Raw genomic sequence first — 23,244 nt, forward strand, 5'->3', positions numbered from 1 at the left:
TAGCTAAATTCCTTCACTTTTTGTAATCCTTTTTCTTCCTAGCTGTGTGCATGTGGGAGATCCTGAGTTTTGGAAAGCAGCCCTTCTTCTGGTTAGAGAACAAAGATGTAATTGGAGTTTTAGAGAAAGGCGACCGACTGCCCAAACCTGACCTATGTCCTCCTGTCCTTTATACTCTCATGACCCGATGCTGGGACTATGACCCCAGTGACCGACCTCGCTTCACAGAACTTGTATGCAGCCTTAGGTAAGTGGGAAGCCAGAGAAGAAGGACTTGTGGGAAGAAGACTTGTAAGGGTAAGATACTGACCCTGTAGGAGGCAGTGATGGACAGCTCCAAAAGACAAGATTGCCTGGAAGGCATTCCAGAACAGCCAGTAATGAAGAGCCCTCTTAGTATAAAATTGACCAATGATCTCTAACCCAAGCACAAGGGTCTTAACCATAGCTGCTGTTCAGTTTTTTCATTGTGTACAGCTTTGTGATCCTATGGAACATAGCACACTAAAACTATCCATGAAATTTTCTTGGCAAAAATACTGGAGTTGTTTGTCATTTTCTTCTGCAGGGGATTAATCCAGGACATATAGAAGTTAAGTGATGTCCAAGGTCACATAGCTATTTTTACCACTGAGCCACCTATCAGACTCTTTGCTATAGTAGGCTCTCAATAAATAAGCATTGATTGTATAAAGTTTTAAATAGATAGATAAAGCATTTATGTTACACTATGGGAAAACACATCATTCTAGAAGTTGCAAATACTAACACTACCTTGATGAACACAAGTTTCTCTTGGTGGCTATTATTTTCATAGGTGATTTAACTGAAGATATACTTTGTGTAAATGAGAAGGGAATCTAGCACTTGACCCTAAGTCCTTCCCTGGCTTTGGGAGGGATGAGCAAGAGAGCTACTTTCATGTTATCTGTGACTTATAACTTGTCTCTCTTAATCTAATCAACCTTGTGGCAGTGATGTTTACCAGATGGAGAAGGAGATTGCTAAAGAACAAGAAAGAAATATCCGCTACCGGACACCCAAAATATTGGAGCCCATAGCCTTCCAGGAACCCCCACCCAAGGTAAGTGAGACCACAGCTTGATTGATACCCTCTCTTTATTGCTGTTCTTCTCTTTCTTAACCTTTCATTCTGTTGCCTACACTTATTTCCTCTCACATAAATGTACAAAAGACTTGGGACCAATCATATCCAGCAGGTGACTGTATGGGATAGTTACATCAGTAAAATACATAAGATCAGCTTTCCTTAGGATGCTAGGGACCCTTTCTTTCTAGGCATCAATAGGTACAAGTCTTGGGAGACCATTAATCTGTACTACAAGGTAAAAATTGGACCAGATGCTCTGACAGATCAGAAAGGTTGGATTCTCTCCTCTTCTACCATGCCTCCTTACTTTACCTTGATCTTTTATATCCAGTTCATTTTTTTTTAAACACACAAGCCTGAGGTTTCATTTGTATGGAGAATTGTTGTTGTTCAGTCTTTTCCAGTTGTGAGCAGCTCTTCGTGATCCCATTTAGGGATTTCTTGGTAAAGATACTGGAATGGTTTTCCGCTTTCTTCTCCAGTTCATTTTATAGATAAGGAAACTGAGGCAAACAGGATTGAATGGCATACCCAAGGTCTTACAGCTAGTAAATGTCTGTGGCCAGATTTGAACTCAAGAAGATGAGTCTTCCTAATTCCAGGCCCAGTGTTTTATGTACTGTACCACCTAGTTGCTCATATTCTGCCCTACCCTATGATATTTTAACATATGCCCTGTCTCTCAAGCCTTTTGAGGGCAGGCATAATGACTTTGTATTCTTTGTATCCCCACAGAACATATTCATTCAGTGAATATTTTTTTCATAATGATAATGATCCTTACTGAAAGATATTAAGCCCTCTCTGTATAACAGGTAATTTTTTCATGTAGAACCCAGGATTTCTTCTCTTCTCTGATTCAGCTCTTCCTCTCTAGAAACAGTAAAAAAAACAAAAAAAACAAAAAAAACTAACTCATCTGTTTCTTCTTTTCAGCCCAGCCGACCTAAGTACAAGCTGCCTCCACAAACCAACCTTCTGGCTCCCAAGCTGCAGTTCCAGGTAAAGACAGCATTATTGCATCTGCAGGGAATATGCTGGAGAATTCAGGCTTATTCACCACTGAGTCATGCCTGAAATTCTGGTTTGGTGTCTTTGAAGAGCTGAAGTCACCCATTAGGGTGATATAAGAAGAGCTGAGGTCCGGATCTGTTTTGTTTTGCATGGGGAAACCAAGACAGAACTTGGTTGTGAGTCATGCAAGAACCCAAGAGTAAATAACTCATAGTTACCCCCTCCCTTCTCTTCCACTGAGTGGTGATTGGTTAGGATTATTGGGGCCTCCTATTAGACAGCTAGAATGGAGATCCATTCCTCTGCTCTCAGAGAACTCTTGCAATGTTTGCTTGCTTTAAATAAGTGCCTTCTTCTGTTTAAGCTTACTTCTTATGGACAGGCATCTCCTGTAGCATGTGAAGATGAAAAATTGGGTCATATATTTGGAGATGGATGGAAACTTTCAGGCCCTCTAGTTTGGTTCTTTTATTTTAAAGATGAAGAAATTGATATTTGGAGAACCTATCCAAGGTCACACAAGTCATATGTGATTATAGGATCATAGATTTAAATCTGAAAAGGGAATATTGAGTCCAATCTCTCATTTTACAGATAATGAAACTGAGGCTGGGAGAGAGGTCAACTGATTTTCCCTTGGTCACATAGCTAGTAAGTGTCTGAGGTAGGATGTGAATGCATAATTTCCTGATTCTAAGCCCAGCATTCTATCCACTGAGCCACCTGGTTGGTGTTTAGGTGTTCAGATTCAGTGTTCTTTCTAGTGCACCATGTTGTCTCTATATTAGCCTATAGAACATATCATTTAAGCTTGATAGATTACTTTTCTCCCCAAAGCCCTGTGATATCAGTAGTGTCAACTTGTAACTGATGAGTTAGAATGAAGGCCATTTTAAAAATGGAGTTGGTTTATTGTGGGTAAGGTGACTGTGACCTTGTCTTGGAACACCAAACTTCAGACGAACTGTCAGTATTTGTATTTTAGCCTATGGAAACAACTAGAATTAATACCTAATTAATTGAAATAAGAAGTTATGGGATGGTAAGCTACTTTCCCATGCTACTCCCTCCACTTATAGTGAGTTTTCCAGTTGCAATATATTAGGATTCCCAATACCTCTGCTCATGGAGGTTAGAGTCCCAAAGTCTCTCAACTTATGAAGTCTTGTGTTCAGAGGTACATGGATTCTCCCTAAGATTTCTCCCTGTCTGATTTTGCCTCAGAACATAGTTTCAGGTACCTTCCATATTCCTTGACTGCACACATTTTGGAGACATTACTACAGGTGCTAGAAGTCCTAGCTACAATTTTGAGAAAATATAAGAATTGTTGTCCCCATTTTACATGTGGGGAACTGAGGCTTAGAGAATTTTTCAGACATGCTCAAGTTCTCACAGAAAATATTTTGGAAATAAGATTCAAACCTAGGCCTCCTCAATCAATGACTCAATAGGTATTTATTAATTCTTCATTATTTACATAAAACTGTGGTAGATAAAGAGACAACCATGAAACGGTCCCTGAAGAAGAGTGTACTAATGGGAGTCACCATATTCACAGATAAATAAAATGCAGTAACTGGAGACAAGGGAACTGATAATAATAACAGCTAGCATTTATATATTATTTTAAGTTTGGCAAAGCATTTTACAAATATTGCCTTTTGATCATCGTCACAATCCTGAGAGTAGATGTCATTTTTTCCCTCCATTTTAAAGATGAAGAAACTGAGGCAAACAGAAGTTTCAGAAGATTTGCCCAGGTAATAATTCTGAGGCAGAATTTGAACTTGGATTTTCCTGACTCTAGATCCAACATTTCTATCTTTGGAAGTTAGACTGCACTAACGCCTAGGGGAATCTACAAAGGTGTCTTGAGCAAGGTGAACTGCATCTTCAGTGTAGTTGGGGCTCTTTCTCGCTACTGCACTCAATAGTCTTGTGAGGATCCCTTTCTGTTCTCAGAGTAACCCTGATGCTTCCTGGTTGGTGCTGTAGACTGCATATCTATAATGATGCATCTAGGGACATTGAATGGTTGGGCTCAGAGTGTGAAGTGTAGGAAAGGAGGAATCCCATATTCTCTTCTGACCTTTACTGCCACATCATCTTATACCAATCATATCTTCCTGGGCATGTGATTGATCTTTCCCACCTCTCAACTTATCTCTCTAACTGAAAAAATCTTTTGGTACTAGGTGCATCAGAGGCTCTGGCAAACATAACTGAGTGAAACAATATCCATTCCCACAATTTTCTAGGGAGAATGGCATCTCAGTTCAAGTTCTAATCTTTACCCATCCATCCACAGGGTGGATTGGCTCAAAAAAACAAAGTTACAAATTGGCAGGGCTATATATACAAACATGCATACACATACACACACATATATGTGTATATAATATATATTCAAATATATACATAAACATACATGCACATATATAGATATGTAACACATGTATATGTGTATATGCATATATTAGATATACATATATATCTAATATAAATATATATATTTATATCTATCTATCTATAAATTAGGTGTGTTCAATGGAAAATTTTCCTTAACTAAGAATATTTACTATAAGAATTTTGTTTTTATTTTCTTCTTTGGGGGAAGGGGTGCCAGAGAAAGAAAAATATATGTACAGTGAAAAAAACAAATTTTTTAAAGTGTTGGGGGAGGGGTATGGAGAAATAAATTGATAGGCTTATCTTATTCTTAGGAAAACAACAGCTTGATTTAGGTTCATAACGAGATGGGACTTTATAGGTCAGCTAATCCAACTCCCTCATTTTATAATTGGAGAAACTCACTGAGGCCCAAAGAAGTGAATAGGTTGTTTTACTCTGGTTTAAATGTAAGGTTCTCAAGGATACTCACTGTTTCATTTCTTTGTCTTTGTCTTTGTAACAATGGCTTCCCAGTACTGGCATAGTGCTGGGTACAAAGTAGTCTCTTAATAAATGCCCATTGAATTGAATCAAATTGCTCAAGGCCACACAGGCACAGAAAGTAGGCAACCCAGCTGGAATTTGACCCTAAAATGCTTTAACTCGCAATGTAGTCTTCTTCCCACCACTCCTATATGCCTCCAAGAAACTGATTCATAAACCAAAAGTGCCATTTTATTAATTTGCAGTGGGAAATAAAAGAATCAAAATTTTGTACCTGAGAGCTCATCTAGTTATGTTCTAATTTTTCAAATGGGGAAACAGAAAAAATTGAAATAATGTTGTTCAAGCTCTAATAAGTGTTAGTAGGATTTGAAATTGGGTTCTTCATTTCCAAAACTAATGTTTTTTCCATTATTTTATGCCTTAAAAATAAATAAAATTATCAAGATAAAAATTTTGTCAAATTTAAAACAAATTATCACTATTTTTAAAACTGGTTTTGTGATGTTTGAAATCCTGAATCAAGTTTTACTTTGTACCTGAACAGACTTGATTTACCAGGTTGGATAAAGACTTCTGCATCTGAGGAATGAAGGAAATCTACTTCTCAGGAGTGCTGAGAATATAGGCAGTATCTCATTGAATCTGCAAAATTTTGAGGGTATCCATACCTCTATGTACAGAGTCCCCTGAAGAAGGAAAGCAGCAGCATTAGGTTTTTCTGTTTTTTGACTAGGGAGAGACAGAGATGATGTGGCTTTTGCAATTCTATGAAAAAGTTAGTGAGAAGGTTACACCTGGAACTTGGATACACTTTCTAGGTTACTGAGCTCCTAACTATTTCTGAAGTGCTGGGTCAATAAAAAGAGTTCTTTCTTGGCTCTGCGGGATGAAGTCCTTCTTGAGAATTGTCCTGGTGTTTCCTTTTGGCTTGTGTTGGTTTGTGTGCGAATGTGTGTGTGCATATGTGTTGCTGCTAACTCTGTTATGTTTGCTTGCTTTGTCCCTGTGCCTCCTGCTGCCTTGCTTTCTCAAACAGGTACCAGAGGGTCTATGTGCCAGCTCACCTACGCTCACCAGCCCCATTGAGTATCCATCACCAGTTAATTCTTTACATACCCCACCTCTCCACCGGCACAATGTCTTCAAACGTCACAGCATGAGGGTAAGAACTATCTGCATGCTGGGACTTGGCTTTTGATAAAGATGTAACTCACAGGAAGTTTTATGATTCCCGTGACTTCCCACTGAAGCCCTTCACTCCAGGGATTGCCCAGAGTACTAAGTGGGCTGGAGGTTCCTATTGAAAGCACCTTCTAGTTAGTATGAGTACTAGAATCTAGGATATAAGCCAGCTTTTCTCAGGGACATTCCCTCTGGTGTGGTCAGTCAGATACCATTCTTTCATCATTTTGTGTCTCAGTGACATAAAAGTGAAGAAGTGGCATAGGTTCAGTGAGTAATAAAAACCAGGTAAGTCAAGGAACTGATCTCAGAATAGCTGTTCTTCTTTGTCCCAAGGGGAAAACCCTCTCTCACTTCTTTCCATTGGTTATCTTCTGCTAAGTTGCCCAAAGAAACTATTTCTTTGGTTCTGCTATCTCTTGCTTGCAAGCAGTACTATTTGTGGAGGGGCCATTGGGAATGCTGGTTTCTTAAGCAGGGCTCTGTCCTTTGCCTAACAGGCAAAGTAACTCTTGTCACTTTACTTTAGAAACATGCTGCTCCTTTGAACATGCTTGTTATATAAGTTCTTGCAGATATTTTTCATAGATCTATGGAATGGAAGGGTCCATGGATGTGATGTAGTCTAAACCCTCACATTGTATCTAGACATTTAAGGGTAATTTAAAATATATAACTAATAACTGCCAAAAAGGACATAATAGCTGCCTTGTAAATGGGACAAGCAGTTCTTGATCTAGAACAAACAAATGATAAAAATAGTCTTGCTCTTTCCAAAGTGTAGATAGATTGTAGCAAAATTCCTGTGAAGAGAGTTTGCGCTCCCACTGACTTTTGTTCAAAAAGAATTGGGAGATATTTGGGGTGAGGGTGGGGTCAGGGAAAGTTAGGATGTGGAGGGAGGTGCTAAGTCTAGATTCTAAGTGAAGCTCCCAGAGCATATTATTTCAGAAGCAGTAACAGAGAAATCTAAATATGCCTCTGGAGGCAATCATACCAGGAGTCAGGTTAGGATAACTTTTCAAAGGGATCAAGAGAATACGAAACAGAAGCTTGTAACATCAAAGACAGGTGAGTGCTCAAGTAGGACTCAGGCTGAGAGCCATCCCATTCACAGCTAGGCTAGTTCACATTAATCCTGAGTATTCTGTTCAAAATGAGTTGAATGGTAATTAGGAAGCTCAAAGGGAAAAGAAGGAAGTCTTGTCGTCTTGTCTGTTAGAAGAACCTCTTCCTGATTGGCAGGGTCCTTCATCTTACATAGAGGTGATAAAAATCAAGAGGTGACAGTTGACTATACTTTCTGTTCAAGGAAATGGGTCCTGAAGTGCTATTTGACAAATAAAATTGCCAGAAATGAGAATATATTTTTTGGGCTTTAAAAAAAGGTTGGCAGGTAGGGAATGGAGAGTAGATTGATTGTTACAAGTCTTTTCAATGAAGTACACTTTTTAGCCATTCTTTCCCCCTAAGAAATTGAGTTGTGAACAGGTATGAAGCATCGTAAATGATTGAAAATTAAATCAGGATTGAATTAAATTGAGCAATACTTCAGTTAATTATGCCTAGGAGAAAGTGTTTAACTTGAACTTAATTATTGTTTGTTTGTTTTGAAATCATGCTCTATATTACATATCTTAATTTATAAATTTATTTTGAGGTTTTAATTAAGTAATGCTTTTATTTTAATAAAGAATTCTATTTTTATGGAAAAATACATTATTTCGCAGATCATGTATTATTTCTACTTTTCAGTTATCCATGACTTGTAGGAGCTTAATATTAGCCTAGTATTAATATTATGAAAGCATTAATAAGGGCCCATTAAGTTACCACTGGAATTACAAGCCTGGTGTCCAAGTGGAAATCACCTTGCCGTTTTAATTTTTTTAAATTTTCCATAGTATTTTATTTTCCAAATAAACGGAAAGATAATTTTCAACATTTGTGTTCCAATTTTTTTTCTCTCCCTCCTTTATATCCCTCCTCCCTAAGACAGCAAGGAATCTGATATGTTACACTTTTAATAATAATAGCTGATGTTTATATAGTACTTTAACTCATTAAATTACAATATCAAGTGGAACACTCACTTTAAGGTAATGATGCAAATTTCAATAAGACAACATATAACTAATCTGAATATGGGTTATATTGTTTCCTAATGCTAGTTTCCTAATGCTATCACATGTAGTGCTACACGTAAGTATGTGATTTCCAGGAATACTAATAATAGGTCTGTATCTGTAGTCCAACTATTAATAACCCTAAAGCAAATAAAGACAAAGTAGTCTCCAGTTATCTGGGATAAAAGTGGTGCCTCTTGGTGAGAGAAGACTTGTCATGTTCTCATTTTGCTGTATAACTCTGTGATGCCCATCCTGAGGTTGCCCTTCATCAGGCCCAAGGACTGGTTCTCAGAATCCATTTTTCTCTCCTTTTGAACATCTCAGGAAGAGGACTTTGTCCGCCCTAGTAGTCGAGAGGAGGCTCAGCAGCTATGGGAAGCTGAGAGAGCAAAGATGCGTCAAATCTTGGACAAGCAACAGAAGCAGATGGTGGAAGATTATCAATGGCTCAGGCAGGAGGAGAAGTCCTTGGTGAGTAGAAATTGAAATGGGAATTGTCCTCTAAGACTTCTAAGGAGCTTCTCATATTTTTATAAAAAGTTATAGAATCAGAGTTGGAAGAAGTCTTAGAAATCATTTGATCTGACTTTCTACCCAATAATAGGTTTTAAATGGCTTCAGAGAGCCTAGAGGAGGGGAGAATTATCAAATCAAATTATAGAATCGTAGTGTGACAAGGCTGAGAGAAACCTCAGAATCTATACAGTTCGATTCCTATAATTATTTTTTTATTTTTAAAAAAAAGGTTTACTGTCACTTTTTGTTTTTGTATCACAGTCATTGTCAGGTATGCCTTCACCTCTTCTCCAGCAAACTGTCTTTCAATAGAGAAAAAAATTATTTTAAAAAACCTGCCAAAAAATCCAATATTCAACAGCTTTAACCATGTTCCATACTCATTGTCCCTAACTTTGCCAATGAAGGGGGGATGCATAGTTCCTCATCTCTTCTGGTAGTCAAGGATACTCTCATTTTACAGATGAGGAAACTGAAATCTAGAAATATGAAGTGCTTTGCTTGAGGTCATCCAGTTATTAGCTGTCAGAGTGAAAACTAAAACTAAAACTTTTGGATTGCCAATTTAGGACTCACTTCTCTTTTCCTCTCCTTCATCTCCTCTTCCTCTTCTTTTTCTCCTTCTCCTCTTCCTTCTCCTTCTCTTCTCTTCTCTTCTCCTCTCATCCCCCCCTCTCTCCTTTTAATTATTTATTATAGTAACTAGATAACATAGTAGGTCTCGGACTTGGAGTTAGAAATATGTGAGTTCAAATCTTGCCTCAGACACTTAGTAGCTGTGTGATGCTGAGCAAGTCAACTTACCTCTCTTAGTTTCATTTTCCTCATTTTTAAAATGAGTAAAATTACACTCAAATTACCCAGTGTAATGCCAGCACTTAATTCTTAGGGTCGTACTGGGGATCTAGTGAAACAATATATGAAAAGTGCTTTCCAAGCTTTAAAATCATATGTAAATGTTAGCTTATTTTTATTACTGGAATTTGAACTAGATAATTTCTAACTTCCAAGTCAACCATTATCCATTATAATACATTGTTGCCTAATGTTTAATGTATCACTCTCATTCCTGAGCTAGTGACTTTACTAGGTTACTTGTAGCCTTCTGTTCTACCTAGGTTCATATTCCTAAGTATCCCCACACTAATCTTGGCTTACTTTTTCCCCTTCTGCTACTGCTGCCCATGTGTCTTGATATTATGTTCTATCACTTCTGACTTTCCCGTTTTAATTCAGTCCTCACACACCCTAACACAGAAGTGTATGCTTTCTTGAATTTATTCATAAGGAAAAAGGAAGGATATATAGGAATAATAATGACAGCATATCAGGGAGTGTATATGTACGTATATCTGAATATATATGAATATATGTAAAATAAATGATTGCAGTCCAAAATTGCTAAACTGTTCTCTATCTAAAGTCTCCAAGTCTAAGTTTAAGATTATACAGGCCTAGCAATTCCTCTCTAGCAGCTACTCCCTTCTGCCACCCTCCCAACCCCCCAGTCAAGAAAGACACCTTTTGCTCTAGAATACCTTCCACCTGAATGGGATGGGCCTGCTTAGTTATTGATCTATTTACTTCCATTTCAAAACTCACTCTTGACCAATCAAGAGACCTCAGGTTTTTGCTGTTCTACTCATTGTAGAACATTGTAATCTTTAAGCAATCATGTCTTCTTTCTTCTAAGGGGAGGGCTAAATAGACCTCATAAAAGATTCTATTGTGGTTATATCCATCACCTAAAAAAATTTAATAAAAATCAATTCAATCCAATGCCTAGTTTGCTTGCTTATGAACTTCATAAAAGATTACATCTTTCACTCAAATAAACTAAAGATCTGAAATCTTTTCTTTGGTTCTTTCTTTTCTAGGACCCTATGTTGTACATGAATGATAAGTCTCCATTGGTAAGTGACAAATCCAGGGCCCAAACTCAAGACCAAGATCATGTGTGCTAACCCAGAAGTTTAACCCATCGGTTCTATTAGCTCAAGCACAGAGAGTTAACAACACTTCCCTTTCCAAGCTTAACAATACAACATCTATTCCCTTAATAGAGCAAAAGATTCTTCTTTTAATTCCAAATCTCCTTTCAAGGCCCACCTGATAGAAAACCTCCTCTAATAAATTTCCCTGACTTTCCCCATTCAAAGAATATGCATTTATTAAGCATTTATTAGGTACCAGTTCTTATATTAGGCAGTAGAGTCACAAACCAAAAGTTAAAACACCTTTAAGCAGTTTGTAGTCTATTGAGGGGCACAAGATCTACATATATAAATATATAAACAATGAATGAACAAAATTTACCTTTGTGCACAGACACACACAGGCTTTTGATTGAAAATATTTTTTTCCCTTCATCACATTTTTCAGAGTAAGGGTTCCAAGGGTAGGGACTGTGGATCATTTTTCATCTTCATATCTCCAGTGACAAATATAGGTCCTTTACAAATATTTGTTGGATAGAATATGTAATCTAGACTGTTCTGTCTCAGGGATGCTTAGCTTACAATTCAACAGATATGTGTTAAGATTTTTGTTTTCAAAATTCCAGCAGACCTTAGAGGCCATGAGCTGCATGTGGTCAGAGAGCAATTACTGCTTGGCTCCCTAGAATTCTCCCTTGGTCTGTGGTCAGAACTGTCCTCACTTCTAGGAAAAGGAGAAAGGGAAGGAAGTGGAAGGCATGGTTATCTCAAAGTCATGCTCTTAACACTGATTTTTTTTTTTCTTTCCTGTAGACCCCGGAGAAGGAAGCTGGCTATAGTAAGTTTTTCCTCCAATCTTACTATTAACTTCTTAATGAAGTCTGCCCTTTCTGGTCCCTCATGTCAGTGTGATGGTCTTATTAGTGATTAGTTTCAAAAAATTGGCAGACCTAATTGAAATTTATAGAAACAGTGCTCCCTTGTTTTTACTACATTATTTTTATAATTTTAGAAAATTTGTCTGTATTTAAAGTAATTTTTAGTTCATCTTTGTCCATTATTTCCCACTCATCTTTCTTATGTCTTCTATCCCACTTACCCACTTACCCACTTACCTATATCTTCCTAAGTTCCCTTCTCTCATTGAGTCCTATGTTCTGATGTTTATTTCTCTCTCGGTACTCTTTCCATTTATCTATGATTTTTCCTCCTCTTCTTTTCTTCCCACCTCTTTTTTCTGTTTCTCTGACTCTGTCCCTTCCTCCTTCTTTCCTTTCTTCCTTTCTTTCCTCTCTCTCTCCCTCCATTTTTGTTTGACTCTTTGTCTTTCTATATCTCTGCCTCTGTGTATCTGTCTCTCCCTCTCTCTTCCTCTTCCTTACTCTCTCTCTCTCTCTCTCTCTCTCTCTCTCTTATATATATATATATATATGTCTATAGATGTGGATGTATTTCCTCTGTCTTCCTCCCTTCCCCCCATCTCTCTCTTCACCTCCTTCTCTTTATTTTTCCCTTTCTTTGTCTCTATCTATCTCTCATGTCACAGCCTTTCTCCACAGAAAAATTCTACCTATTTTTCACTACCAGTTTAGTGAAGGTTAAGGAATGATCTATGTTCTGCTTGCCCTTGATCATGCTCTTACATATCCATGGAGTATGGGAGAGAAGGAAGTGGGAAGTATGGGGAACCTTGGGCTTTCTGACCACAGATTAGGAAATAGAATTACTCTCCCTTCTTTCTTTCCTCACATCATCTGAGCCTGTGTGGAAAATAGAGGAAAATCAAAAGTAAATGGTACAGGCTGCTTAACTTTCACCAGAATTCAGAGTACAACTAGAAATCAGACTTAGTATATTAAATCTTAGAAGAATCAAAGATCAAAACTCCACCTTTTCTAGATGGAAACACTCAGTGAGTATGCATGTGGGAAAGAGCTGGGTTGGAGTCAGAGAAATCATGTTTTTCCAAGTTAAGGGGTCTGACTATTTTATGCCATTTTCCTCATTTAGGTCACAAGTCATTCTTTGACTTTTCTAGAATTTAAGTAGGGGAAAGGTTCTTGAATTAACTGAAGTGGGAAAAAAAGAATTTCTAGGCTAAAATAGAGTGGGGATGATAGGACTTGCTCCCCACTTATTTCTCCTTTTCTCTTGTTGTGCTCACAGCTGAATTCACAGGGCCTCCTCAGAAGCCACCACGACTGGGAGCTCAGGTGGGTGAGTTTAACAATAGTTGGTAAACTACCTTGGGGGACCTGACCTGGAAGAGACTTAGAACTCATATTTTTCTAGTCACAATCTAATCACAGTCTAATTTTAGAAATAATCAAATTCAGTCCCTATGTCTTACAGATGAGGGAACTTAGTTCTAGGGAGATCACACTGACAAGTCTCAAAAATTGGCAAACCTTATTGAAATTTATAGGAACAGATGCCTCATTTTTAATGCATTAATTTTAAAGTGTATTTTTAGAAAAGACTTTTCAGCATTTAAAATAATTTTTAGTTCATCTTTGTCTATCATTTTTACATATTTTATGATTCAAAGCTACAAAGGACCATCTAATCCAACCTCCTCATTTTTGACATGTCCTCAACTAAGATCCATAGATGTTGTGAATTGCCCAATGTTATACAGATACTAGGTGACACAATTTGAACCCAGGTTTTTATATTCTCAGCCCAATGTTCTTTCCCTTATACGGCAACAATTTCTACCTTCTCCCCCCACAACACCTTTTTTTTTCATCAGGGGAGATGATTGAGCCAGGTATTTGTTACTAAGCAATAATGATTGACCAGTAAGATGACAGTGAGAAAAATAAGACCTTTTTCCTGAACCTTTCTCTTTTTCATCCATTATCTGCACAAGGAGATAGAAATTTTCCTCTCTAGAAGATCAATGGTAAAAGGATACCATGTACAAAAAAAATTCTCTCTACCAGTTTCATCCTGAGTTTCAAATATGGCCTAAGATACTTAGTAGTTGTATAATTCTGGGCAAGTCACTTAAGTGTTTGCCTCAGTTGAGTTGGAGAAGGAAATGGCAAACCACTCCTGTATCTCTGCCAAGAAAACCCCAAATGGGGTCATGGTCAGACACATGGTCAGGAACAACAACAAAATAACAGTCTTTAAATCTGGAATAGAAACTTAATGCACAATGAATTATAGGTAACTAGATGGTACAGTAATAGAGTATTGGTCTTGAGTGTAAGGAAGACCTGAATTTCAGTCTAACGCAAATACTTACTACCTGTGTGAGCCTGGCAAATGACTTAACCTTTTAACTTTATTTTCCTCATCTGTGAAATTAGAAATAGCATCTCTCTTAAAAAGTTGTTGTAACGATGAAAAGACATTTATACACATATACACACACATATATATGTATATATGTATGTATATTTAGAGAGCAAGAAAGTGCTTTGCAAACCTTAAAACACTATGAATGTTAGTTGTTGCTATTATTATTCATAATCCTATTAGTCTGACCTGATTTTGTCCAAGGAAGATGAAATATCCCCTGAGGGAGCCATATATGTCCTATCCTTCTTTTGGTTAGGGAGGTCAGCTTTGTACAGGGATTATTAGAACAATTAAAATGGCAGAAAATAGGGACTGCCAGGGTCAGTATCAAAGCACATAATTCACCATTCCAGGAATGAAGTGAGCCATCATTAGGTCAGTTCAAAGATCAAAGCCAGAAATCTACTGAGGGACAGAACTAAGGGCTAGGAAAAACCATATAATCTGGGCTTAGGAACATTAGGTCTAAGGTGTCACTAAAGAGTAGTGTAGGAAGAACAAGAAGGCCAGAACCTGGAGGTATTATTACTATAACTCATGCAGGGACAAAAGGCAGAGTGATGGTGAGACAGCTCCATTTGGCTTTGGAGCCTTCTTGTCTCTGCTCTTCCTTTTCTCCCTCCCATTCATGGAAGGTAATGCAGCTGTGGGTTCAAACACCATCCTTTCTCATAGATATTCTTTCTTCATTTCTTCCTGACTTCTTCCCCTCAGTCAATCCTGCCAACAGCCAATCTGGACAGGACAGATGACATGGTGTACATCAACGTCATGGAGCTGGTTCGAGCTGTTTTGGATCTCAAAAATGAACTCAGCCAGCTGCCCCCCGAAGGCTATGTCGTTGTAGTGAAGGTGGGAAACCAAAAGGGGAAACAGGGCAAAGTGTGGGTTAACAAGAGCAATACTTTTTAATGAAAGTACCCATAATACATGCTCTCTGGCACATGCAAAGACATAGCCCTTTGCTCTCAAGGAACTTTTGCCCTAGTAAAGATGGTGACAGACAAATGGCCAGAATACACATTAGAAATGTTAAGCAAATAGGAGAGATAGAAACAAAGCTCTCTGTGAAATTTTAGAAAGAAAGATTTAGACTTTCTAGTCTAAACACTGACTTTCTAGTCATTTATCCCTGGAACTGCCACCCAAGATGATTTGGTAGAGCTACATTTTCTAGTATTGCTATTGAAGAGATAATATCTCAACCCATTCTAGTCTAGCCCAACAAGCAGAGCCATAGACAGGAATTCTAGCACCCAAGGCAAATTTAGTTAAGGAGGGCGTCAGTATTGGGTGATCCCAAGGCCTTAGAAGAAAGACGGAGGAGAGTGAATGGCAAACAAAGGTCAAGCATTGTGAGTTTGGAGAGGGTAGGCTGAGGGACAAGGGTGGAACCTGTGAGGGCAGTCTCCTGAGGTGCAGGGAATACTATAAGGTATGTGGGCAGTGGACCACAGGACCATTTCGGGAGCGAAGCAACTAGGCCCTACCCCCATCCCAGTTGTTGGTGACCTCATGAGAAATATGCTGTCATTTTTTCCCCTCAAAAATTAATATTCTACCAAGAATATTTTTCCCCAAGATGAATCTTAGGGTAAGTCCTTGGACTATGACTGGTGGGGTATTCTACATTCATGTGGGAAAATTTCTTTCCATAGAATGTTGGTCTAACCCTGCGAAAACTGATTGGAAGTGTGGATGATCTGCTACCCACTCTACCTTTGGCTTCACGAACAGAAGTAAGTTTCCTGGATCTGACTGGGTTGCATACTTTGCTGTTTAGTCTTTCCCTGTCCTGGGATGTGTTATTTTCAAAGAAACATTCATGAGAACTCTATTAGTTTGCTTTATTCCTCCTCCATGCTCCTCTGGGGCTGGTCTGTCTGGAGCATCCTAGGAGGGTAGTGGTACAGAGACAGAGGTGGAGGCTGGAGGTCTTGTATGTTCTCTAGGGACTAATAATCTGAGAAAAGTTTTTCTAACAGCCAATCTATAAGTTCTTTCCTCTTTCTGGGCCCCCTCTCCTTATCTGTAAATAAACCTGTAAAGGTTTGGACTTAGCTATCTCTGAGATCTTTTTCAGCTCTGCAACTAAAGACCCATTTGTCTATAGACATTTGATGTCTGTTTGCCTGTGTATCCAAGGCAGGTGACTGTGATTATGACTACGGTGATTGTGGAGGGTGTTTAAAAATCAGTGTGGATAGAGTAATGGATAGAGCACTGTACTTGGACTCAGGGAGACCTGTGTGACCCTAGTCTCTCTAAACCTCAGTTTTCCCATCTATAAAAGGGGTCCCTAATAGCTTGTGCTTCACAGAGAATCAAATCCAAGAATCAGAAAATTAAAGAGGGTAATGTATACAAGTTGCTTTGGGAGGCAACCAGTTATAATGGAAAGAACAATGCCTCTGGCGTCAGAGGACCTGAGTTCAAATCTTGCCTCTGATACTACCTGAGTGATCTTAGGCAATCCATTTAACTTTCTCAGACTTCAGGTTCCTTACATACAGACTGTCAAATGAGTGGATTATCTAAGTTTTCTTTGAGGTCAATTCTTCATCTAGGTCTATGATTCCATGATTATTATTGGACAAGTGTGGAGATGGAGATTTAGCAGGGATTTTGTCTTTCTAACCTCCCATCATTCAGCTTTCCAAACCCTAGATTTTTCTTTTTAACCCTTTGCAGATTGAGGGGACACAGAAGCTACTGAACAAAGACCTAGCAGAATTAATCAACAAGATGCGTCTGGCGCAACAGAATGCGGTGACTTCGCTGAGTGAAGAATGTAAGCGTCAGATGCTCACAGCTTCCCACACCCTGGCCGTGGATGCCAAGAACCTTCTGGATGCTGTGGATCAGGCCAAAATGGTTGCCAATCTGGCCCGTCCCCCAGCCGAGTGAATGGCAGATAGCATATTCAAGAGGCACTGGTCTTGGATAGGAGGCTCCCCAGCCCATGTGACCCCACTTCCAACTTTTGTGTCATGCATCGCCCTTCTCTTACTTCCCGTCTTGCCTCTAGTTACATTTATTTTCTTAGGGGGCTGACCTGGGGTCCATTTTGCACGATTTCTTCCTCTTTTCCTGACCCTTGTTTCATCAGCCCCGGCCAGATAAGGGCTCCCCACACCTCAGACTGTTAAGCCAAGAAGGCATTTGTATATATAGAACACTGGACTACAGAAGCTGGGATGATAGCAAGGGGAGCTTGAGGGTAATTGTTTACCCTCACCCTCTCACCCCACCCCCAGCCTATTCTTCCCAGCTACCCCCCTTCTTTTATATAGTGTGTATCAGTGGATCCCCAGTGCCTGTAGAAGCTGCCCTGGCTTCATGCATGGACACTGCAGGCAGGGGCTGGAGTTAAGCTGTTCATTCTTATTTTTCTGTGATCAATTAGTGATTCCCTGGAGAAATCCAGGGACAGCAGAGGTACCAGATGGAGTAAAGAAGCAGGGGAGCCCTGTTCTAGGGACTGGCCTTGCAAGGGTGCAGACTGAACTGATATCTTGTATAGTGTATAGAGAAAGGGGTTTATTTAATGTGTGGACTGGTCTGTACTGACTGCCATCTGTCTCAGCTAGAAATGTCCCTTACTAAACGGGACTCAGAACAAGCAAAGAAGAGCCTGAAGGGGAAAGGAGACTGTTAGAGTGAATGATACAAGCACTAGATCTGGAAGGTGGGAGAAGAAAGAGGCCAGAGCAGGAATTCTGGCCATAATTTACTTTTCTTCCCTCTCACCTCCCTTTTTCCTTCCTTTTCCCATCTGTCCATCTCTTTCTGCCTCCCACCCCCTCTTCTTTATTTCCTTTCATCTTCTCTCCTTCCTTTCTTCTTCTTTTCTGCCTCCTTTCTTCCCTTCTGCCCTCCATCCATATATTTTTTCCTTCTTCCCTCCCTTCCATCCTTCCTTTCTCTCTCCACACCTTCTTCCCTATTCCCCCTCCTTCCTTTTTCTCCCTCCCACCCTTTCTTTCTTTCTTCCTTTGCTTCCTTTCTTTTCTCCTTTGCTACCTCTTTTCTTCCTTTTCCCCTTTCCTTCCTTCTTTTTCCCTCTTTCCCTTCCTCCCTCTCTCCTCTTTTCTCCCATTCTTTTTTCTACCTTTTTTCTCTTCACCCCTCCTTTTCTTTTCCTCTCTTCCCCTCTCCCTCCCTTCCTTATTTTTTTGGTTGTTTACATAAAACACTCTACCATCTTCTTTCTATTTGATTTGTGGTTGAATTAAAAATGTACCATTTGTTTTGTGGTTGGATTGATTTCTCTTCTTTGCCCCACCTTCACCTTGTTCTATGACATTTCTATTGATATTGAACTGTGACCCTGGAAGAAATGAATTGGTTTGAATATTCAGTATGCTTCTCTTCTCTTCAGAAAGAGAATCAGAGGGCAGGCAGTGATCCTGGGTAGGTGGCAATGAATTGGCCACAGGGTTGTTAAAGTATTCTTTGGCCTTTGGTCCTGAAACATTTGATAAAGATGGGTGACTTTAACCCTATTATCAGTGTTAATTCTGTTGGGATTCCAGTAGTTGCTGCAGGACCAAGGGCAGGAAACAGGAGTGAGTATATGTCATCAAATAACAATTGGAAAGAATGAAAATGCTTTACCAAGATGGTAGCGTTTGGATGATAATTTATAAAGATACATTAGGTAAAAATGGCATCAAAATCAGCTTGGATTAGACCTTTTAGATCCTTTATTCACAAACCAGAAGAGAAGTCAAATATGAATGATATCAATGAAGACTTAAGCACCTAGAATGGACATTCTTGGCAGCTGTCTAAGAGTCTAAATTGAAATGAAGATTGGAAACTTAAAATCTTAAGAGAGTTGACTGGAGAGCTGAGAATTTAATTGATCTGCCCCATGGTCGCTCACATAGCCAGTACATTTTGGGACTGGACTAGATCTCAGGTTGTTCTGGTTTCAAGGTTGCCTTTCCACTAGAAAAGCTTCTTAAAACACCAATTTTTCCACACCACTTATTTGTTCAATCACCTCCAATGTTTACACACTGTTTTTGGGATAAAGTCCACATTTCTCCAAGCTTTATATTCAAGCTCCTCTATTATGAATCCCCAAACTACCTTTCCAGTGGTGCTTCTGATTATTCTCCAACATTCGTTCCTATTCCAGCAATGACAATCAATTTCCTCACTGACCCAGAGTAGTTCAGTGGAGAGTATTGGGTTTGGAGGGCCTGGATTCAAACCTTGACTTGGTAACTTAATATCTTTATGACTTTGGACAGGTCACAACCTCTGTAGGACTCAGTTTCCTCATGTATAATATGAAGATGTACAAGGTAGGTATAAATCTATCATCCTCTAGTCCATGCTTGTTTCCACAATGAATCTCAGTTCATTTCTATTTTCCCTCACACCAATAGTCCTAGAATTCCCTTCTACTTGCCCAAAACATCTCTATTTTTCAAACTTTTGTCTTCTCCTCCCAGCTTATATTTACAGTCTCCCACCCCTTTCATTGCCATAGAACTTGAAGTTGATCTCATTCTCAATCCAATCAACTCTTTGTATTGTATCTTAACTGTTTTTTGTATATTGTCTCTCCTCCACTAGAGTGTAAATTCCTGGAGAGCAGGGATTACATTTTTTTGATGTTCTCACTGATATCTAGGATAATGCTTTGTTTGCAATAAGTACTCAATATTTGATCAATATATCAATCAATAGTTTCATGGAAGATAAGTCCTAGCATGGTTTAGTTTAATAATCCCACAACGAAATAATTAATATCCTCATACCAACTCTCAAATGACTGGCTGAATTAGTACCTCCTGTTTCCCCCAATGTCTTAATAAAAATGCAAATATAGTTGTAGTTCAGAGAAGCTACCAGACATCAGAAATGTCACCCTTGGATCAGAGCTTGTGCTTTTAGATCATGCCAGCTACAAGTGGAGGAAGAAAGAGGCCAATGGTCCCAAGGAAGCAGACAATAATAAACATCCAGAGGAATATCCGGTCAATTACCATGGCAACATACTTCCAGTCTTCCTTCACCTATGGCAGAAAAACAATGCATCTTGAAAAGGGCAGAAAACTAGATTAAAGATAGCATGTGAATGTTTCCTCAAAGGAAAATAAGAGTAAAAGGTTCATCTTGGTCATAGCCTAGGTGAGTGCCTATCATATTAGGGCCTTAGAAAGGATAACAACTAGTGAAAGAAGTGTTTCAAGGGTTCTTTGTTTCAAAGAACCTTCAGTAACTATATCAAGGTCTAAACAGTTTAATAATCTCTATAATCAATCCCTTATTTTTTTTCCACAAACATCTCATCATATTCCATCCCCACTGCTTCCTACATAAGGAGTTCTTAACTGCTTTAGTCATGCAAACCTTTGACAGTCTGGTGAAGGCAATGGACCCTTCTCAGAAAAGCGTAAAATACATATTATAGAAGAAGCCAATTATATTGAAATACAATTACCAAAACATTCCAAATAAGTTCCTGAGCTCCCAGTTAAGAACCCCTGTCCTAAAGGCTTTACAATCCCAACTTCAAAATTCTATGTTTATGATTTTAAGTTTTAGATGAGATAAAGTACAGCTTTCTCCAAGGATATTTCAGTGTCATCTAGAATCATCAACATTGTCGGGTGCAGATGTCAAGGTGAAGGAAATCTAGCTATAATCTAGTATATGGAAGCAAGTTTTCAATAACAGTACATAAAACTGAGCCTCCTTCATTCTCATAAATAGTGGAAATATCATATCACACCTTTACAAAGTGGTTTTATTGCCATTGGACTGTTCTGTTGTGTGTTTTTTTTAAATCTGTGTTTAGATAGCTCTATGATGAAACTACTGATTGTTTCAATCATTCCACAAATATTTGTCTAGTACCTGATATCGTGTGACACTACATCTGATTCCAATAAGTATATGAAAAATGTATGGTCCCTATGGTCCCTATCTTTTGGAAACTTACAACATAGTTGAAGAAAAAGGACATAAAATAGTTCACAATAAGGTTGTGTGTGACTGAGTGCAGAAGTGGACCCCAAAGAAGAAGACTGAGAATGATAATACCAATACCCTTGACTGATAGTGTCTTTGAAAGCAACATGGTGTAATGAAAAGAGTTCTGAGTTTGGAATGCTAAACTTGGAGTTATGGGAATCTGGGTTGTAATCCAGTTTGTGCCACTTATCTATAGGATCTTGCACAAATCATTTACATTTCTCGAGGCTTCATTTGCTCATCTATAAAATAGATGCTTCTAACTTGGCTTCCAAGGTCTCTTTCAGTTCTAGGTCTAAAAAACTATGAAATCTGACCTGGTGGCACCTTGCTTTTCTCCTATTCCCAACTCACCGAAAAATCAGCATCTTCTGTCCTTAAATGATCAGCAATATAGTGCACACCTTCCAGGGCTTTTTGGATGCTTTGGGGCAGAAGGAATCCAGGCTCTGGTAACTGAGTCCCTGCCTTGGAACATGGGGGGCCATGGTAATGGCCACAGTGACAAGAGAGAGTATTTATTATTGGTGATGAATGGGTAGAAAATTCCCAGCTTTCTTCCTCCACTCCACCTTCTTTCTCCTCCTCATCTATATTGGTCTCCAACCAATGAATGGTACTGAGCTTTTGGCCAGAGTGCTGATGGGGCTCCAGGACAGGAGGGGGCCGATTCATCCAAAGCCATCGGGGTATACAGCCCAGAAAGGCAACCCTCACCCAATGGGGCATGATGTGAGTTCCTGGAGAGCGGTGGTGGACATTGAGGACAAAGACTGTGATGACAATAGAGAGCGTGACAAAGATCATGGTGAAGAGAAGGTATTCACCAATGAGTGGAATGACCAGGGAAGTGGAGGGAATGATTTCAGTGATGAGAAGCAAGAAGACAGTGAGGGACAATAGGACTGAGATGCAGAGGGTGATCTTCTCACCACAGTCTGACGGCAGGTAGAACACCAGGACAGTGAGGCAGGAGATGAGGAGACAAGGGATGATGAGATTAATGGTATAGAAGAGAGGCAGCCTCCGGATAATGAAGAAATAGGTGATGTCAGGGTAGATCTCTACACAGCAATCATACTTCTTAGTGTTGTAGGTGCCCACGGCATTGATGATGGCCCACTCCCCACTCTCCCAGTAGTCCTTCAGGTCTACCATCTGTTCCATCTGTTCAAGGTCAATCTTGGCCTTGTCATAGGTCCAGGAACCAAATTTCATCTTGCAGTTCTGCTGGTCAAAGGGGAAGAAAGTCACATCAATGCTGCAGGAGCTCTTATAGATTGCTGGGGGTGCCCACTTTATTGTGCCTGTGAAGAACAGGTGAGCCTTAGTCATGTGAGTCACTGCAAACTCCCCATCAGCACTGAAAAAAAAGGAGTAAGGATTAGAAAACCAGTCTTGTTTTGGAATATCTGAATAGGGTAGGGGAAGAGGTTAAAGTTCTTTCTGGCTATGCATTTGGAGTTTTCTGTAAACAATTAAGAATGCCTAGCCCCCAATCTTTAATTTGTGTTTAAATTTATATAAGGATTTGCCATTTCTATACTCAGAAAGAGGCAGGTGATGGAATAGAGAATTGTCCTTGACACCAAGGGGACTTAGTTTCAAGTCCTTCTTCTAAAACCTCTGGGTTCTGTGAAGCTGTGCAGATCACTTAAGTTCTACCTATGTAGGTCATTAAGAGAGGGCACTTCTCCAGAAGTTCCTTGTCCATCACAGGTCCAGGACAACAACAAATGTTTAGAAACTAGAAAGTAGTCTAGATTGGCTGATATATGGAAAACAGAGTATGAAGGGAAACATCATAAAGTCAGGTGGGAAAGACAAGTTAGGAATAAATTGCAGAGAACTTTGAGGAACTTAGACTTTATTTGTTAGGAGTCATTAATGGAGTAACATGAATCAAATCATGTTTCAAAATTCATCTGCAAGGATATGTAGGAGGACATTGGAAGGGAGAGAAATAGTTTGAGGAGCAAGCAGAGTAGTTGGGAAGTAACATAATAGTGCTGCTTTGAGGTCCTGAGGCAACAGGAATAGAAAGTGAGAAAGAAATTCAAGAAACACAGAATAAGGAACCAATAAACCTTGGTGATAGACTGAATGTAGCGGATAAGATAAGGGAAGAGAAAAGGATGACTCCAAGATTTTG

The 23,244-nt window shown here is 39.1% G+C and overlaps 2 protein-coding genes across 6 annotated transcripts in view; one reads left to right on the top strand and one right to left on the bottom strand.

The window, feature by feature from the left end:
- Positions 1-17,656, top strand: part of PTK2B (protein tyrosine kinase 2 beta) — a 167,445-nt gene extending 149,789 nt beyond the window's left edge. For 2 of the 5 annotated variants that reach the window (XM_012539814.3, XM_012539815.3), the window contains 11 exons: positions 43-247; positions 976-1,084; positions 2,048-2,113; positions 6,063-6,188; positions 8,662-8,808; positions 10,731-10,766; positions 11,604-11,628; positions 12,948-13,003; positions 14,814-14,951; positions 15,758-15,838; positions 16,791-17,656. In XM_012539814.3, coding sequence (XP_012395268.1) covers positions 43-247; positions 976-1,084; positions 2,048-2,113; positions 6,063-6,188; positions 8,662-8,808; positions 10,731-10,766; positions 11,604-11,628; positions 12,948-13,003; positions 14,814-14,951; positions 15,758-15,838; positions 16,791-17,006 — 1,205 coding nt within the window. In that variant the 3' untranslated portion in view covers positions 17,007-17,656. The remainder of the gene's footprint in view (positions 1-42; positions 248-975; positions 1,085-2,047; positions 2,114-6,062; positions 6,189-8,661; positions 8,809-10,730; positions 10,767-11,603; positions 11,629-12,947; positions 13,004-14,813; positions 14,952-15,757; positions 15,839-16,790) is intronic. The other 3 variants (XM_003757786.4, XM_012539817.3, XM_003757787.4) reach the window with 3 other exon arrangements.
- A 2,057-nt stretch (positions 17,657-19,713) lies between these two features.
- Positions 19,714-23,244, bottom strand: part of CHRNA2 (cholinergic receptor nicotinic alpha 2 subunit) — a 39,247-nt gene continuing 35,716 nt past the window's right edge. The window contains exons 6-7 of the mRNA XM_031951461.1: positions 21,447-22,455; positions 19,714-20,131 (exon numbers count right to left, since the gene is read on the bottom strand). Of these exons, the coding sequence (XP_031807321.1) occupies positions 20,006-20,131; positions 21,447-22,455 (1,135 nt within the window). The 3' untranslated portion in view covers positions 19,714-20,005. The remainder of the gene's footprint in view (positions 20,132-21,446; positions 22,456-23,244) is intronic.

This window comes from Sarcophilus harrisii, chromosome 2, assembly GCF_902635505.1.
Source record: "Sarcophilus harrisii chromosome 2, mSarHar1.11, whole genome shotgun sequence".
Classification (NCBI taxonomy): domain Eukaryota; kingdom Metazoa; phylum Chordata; class Mammalia; order Dasyuromorphia; family Dasyuridae; genus Sarcophilus; species Sarcophilus harrisii.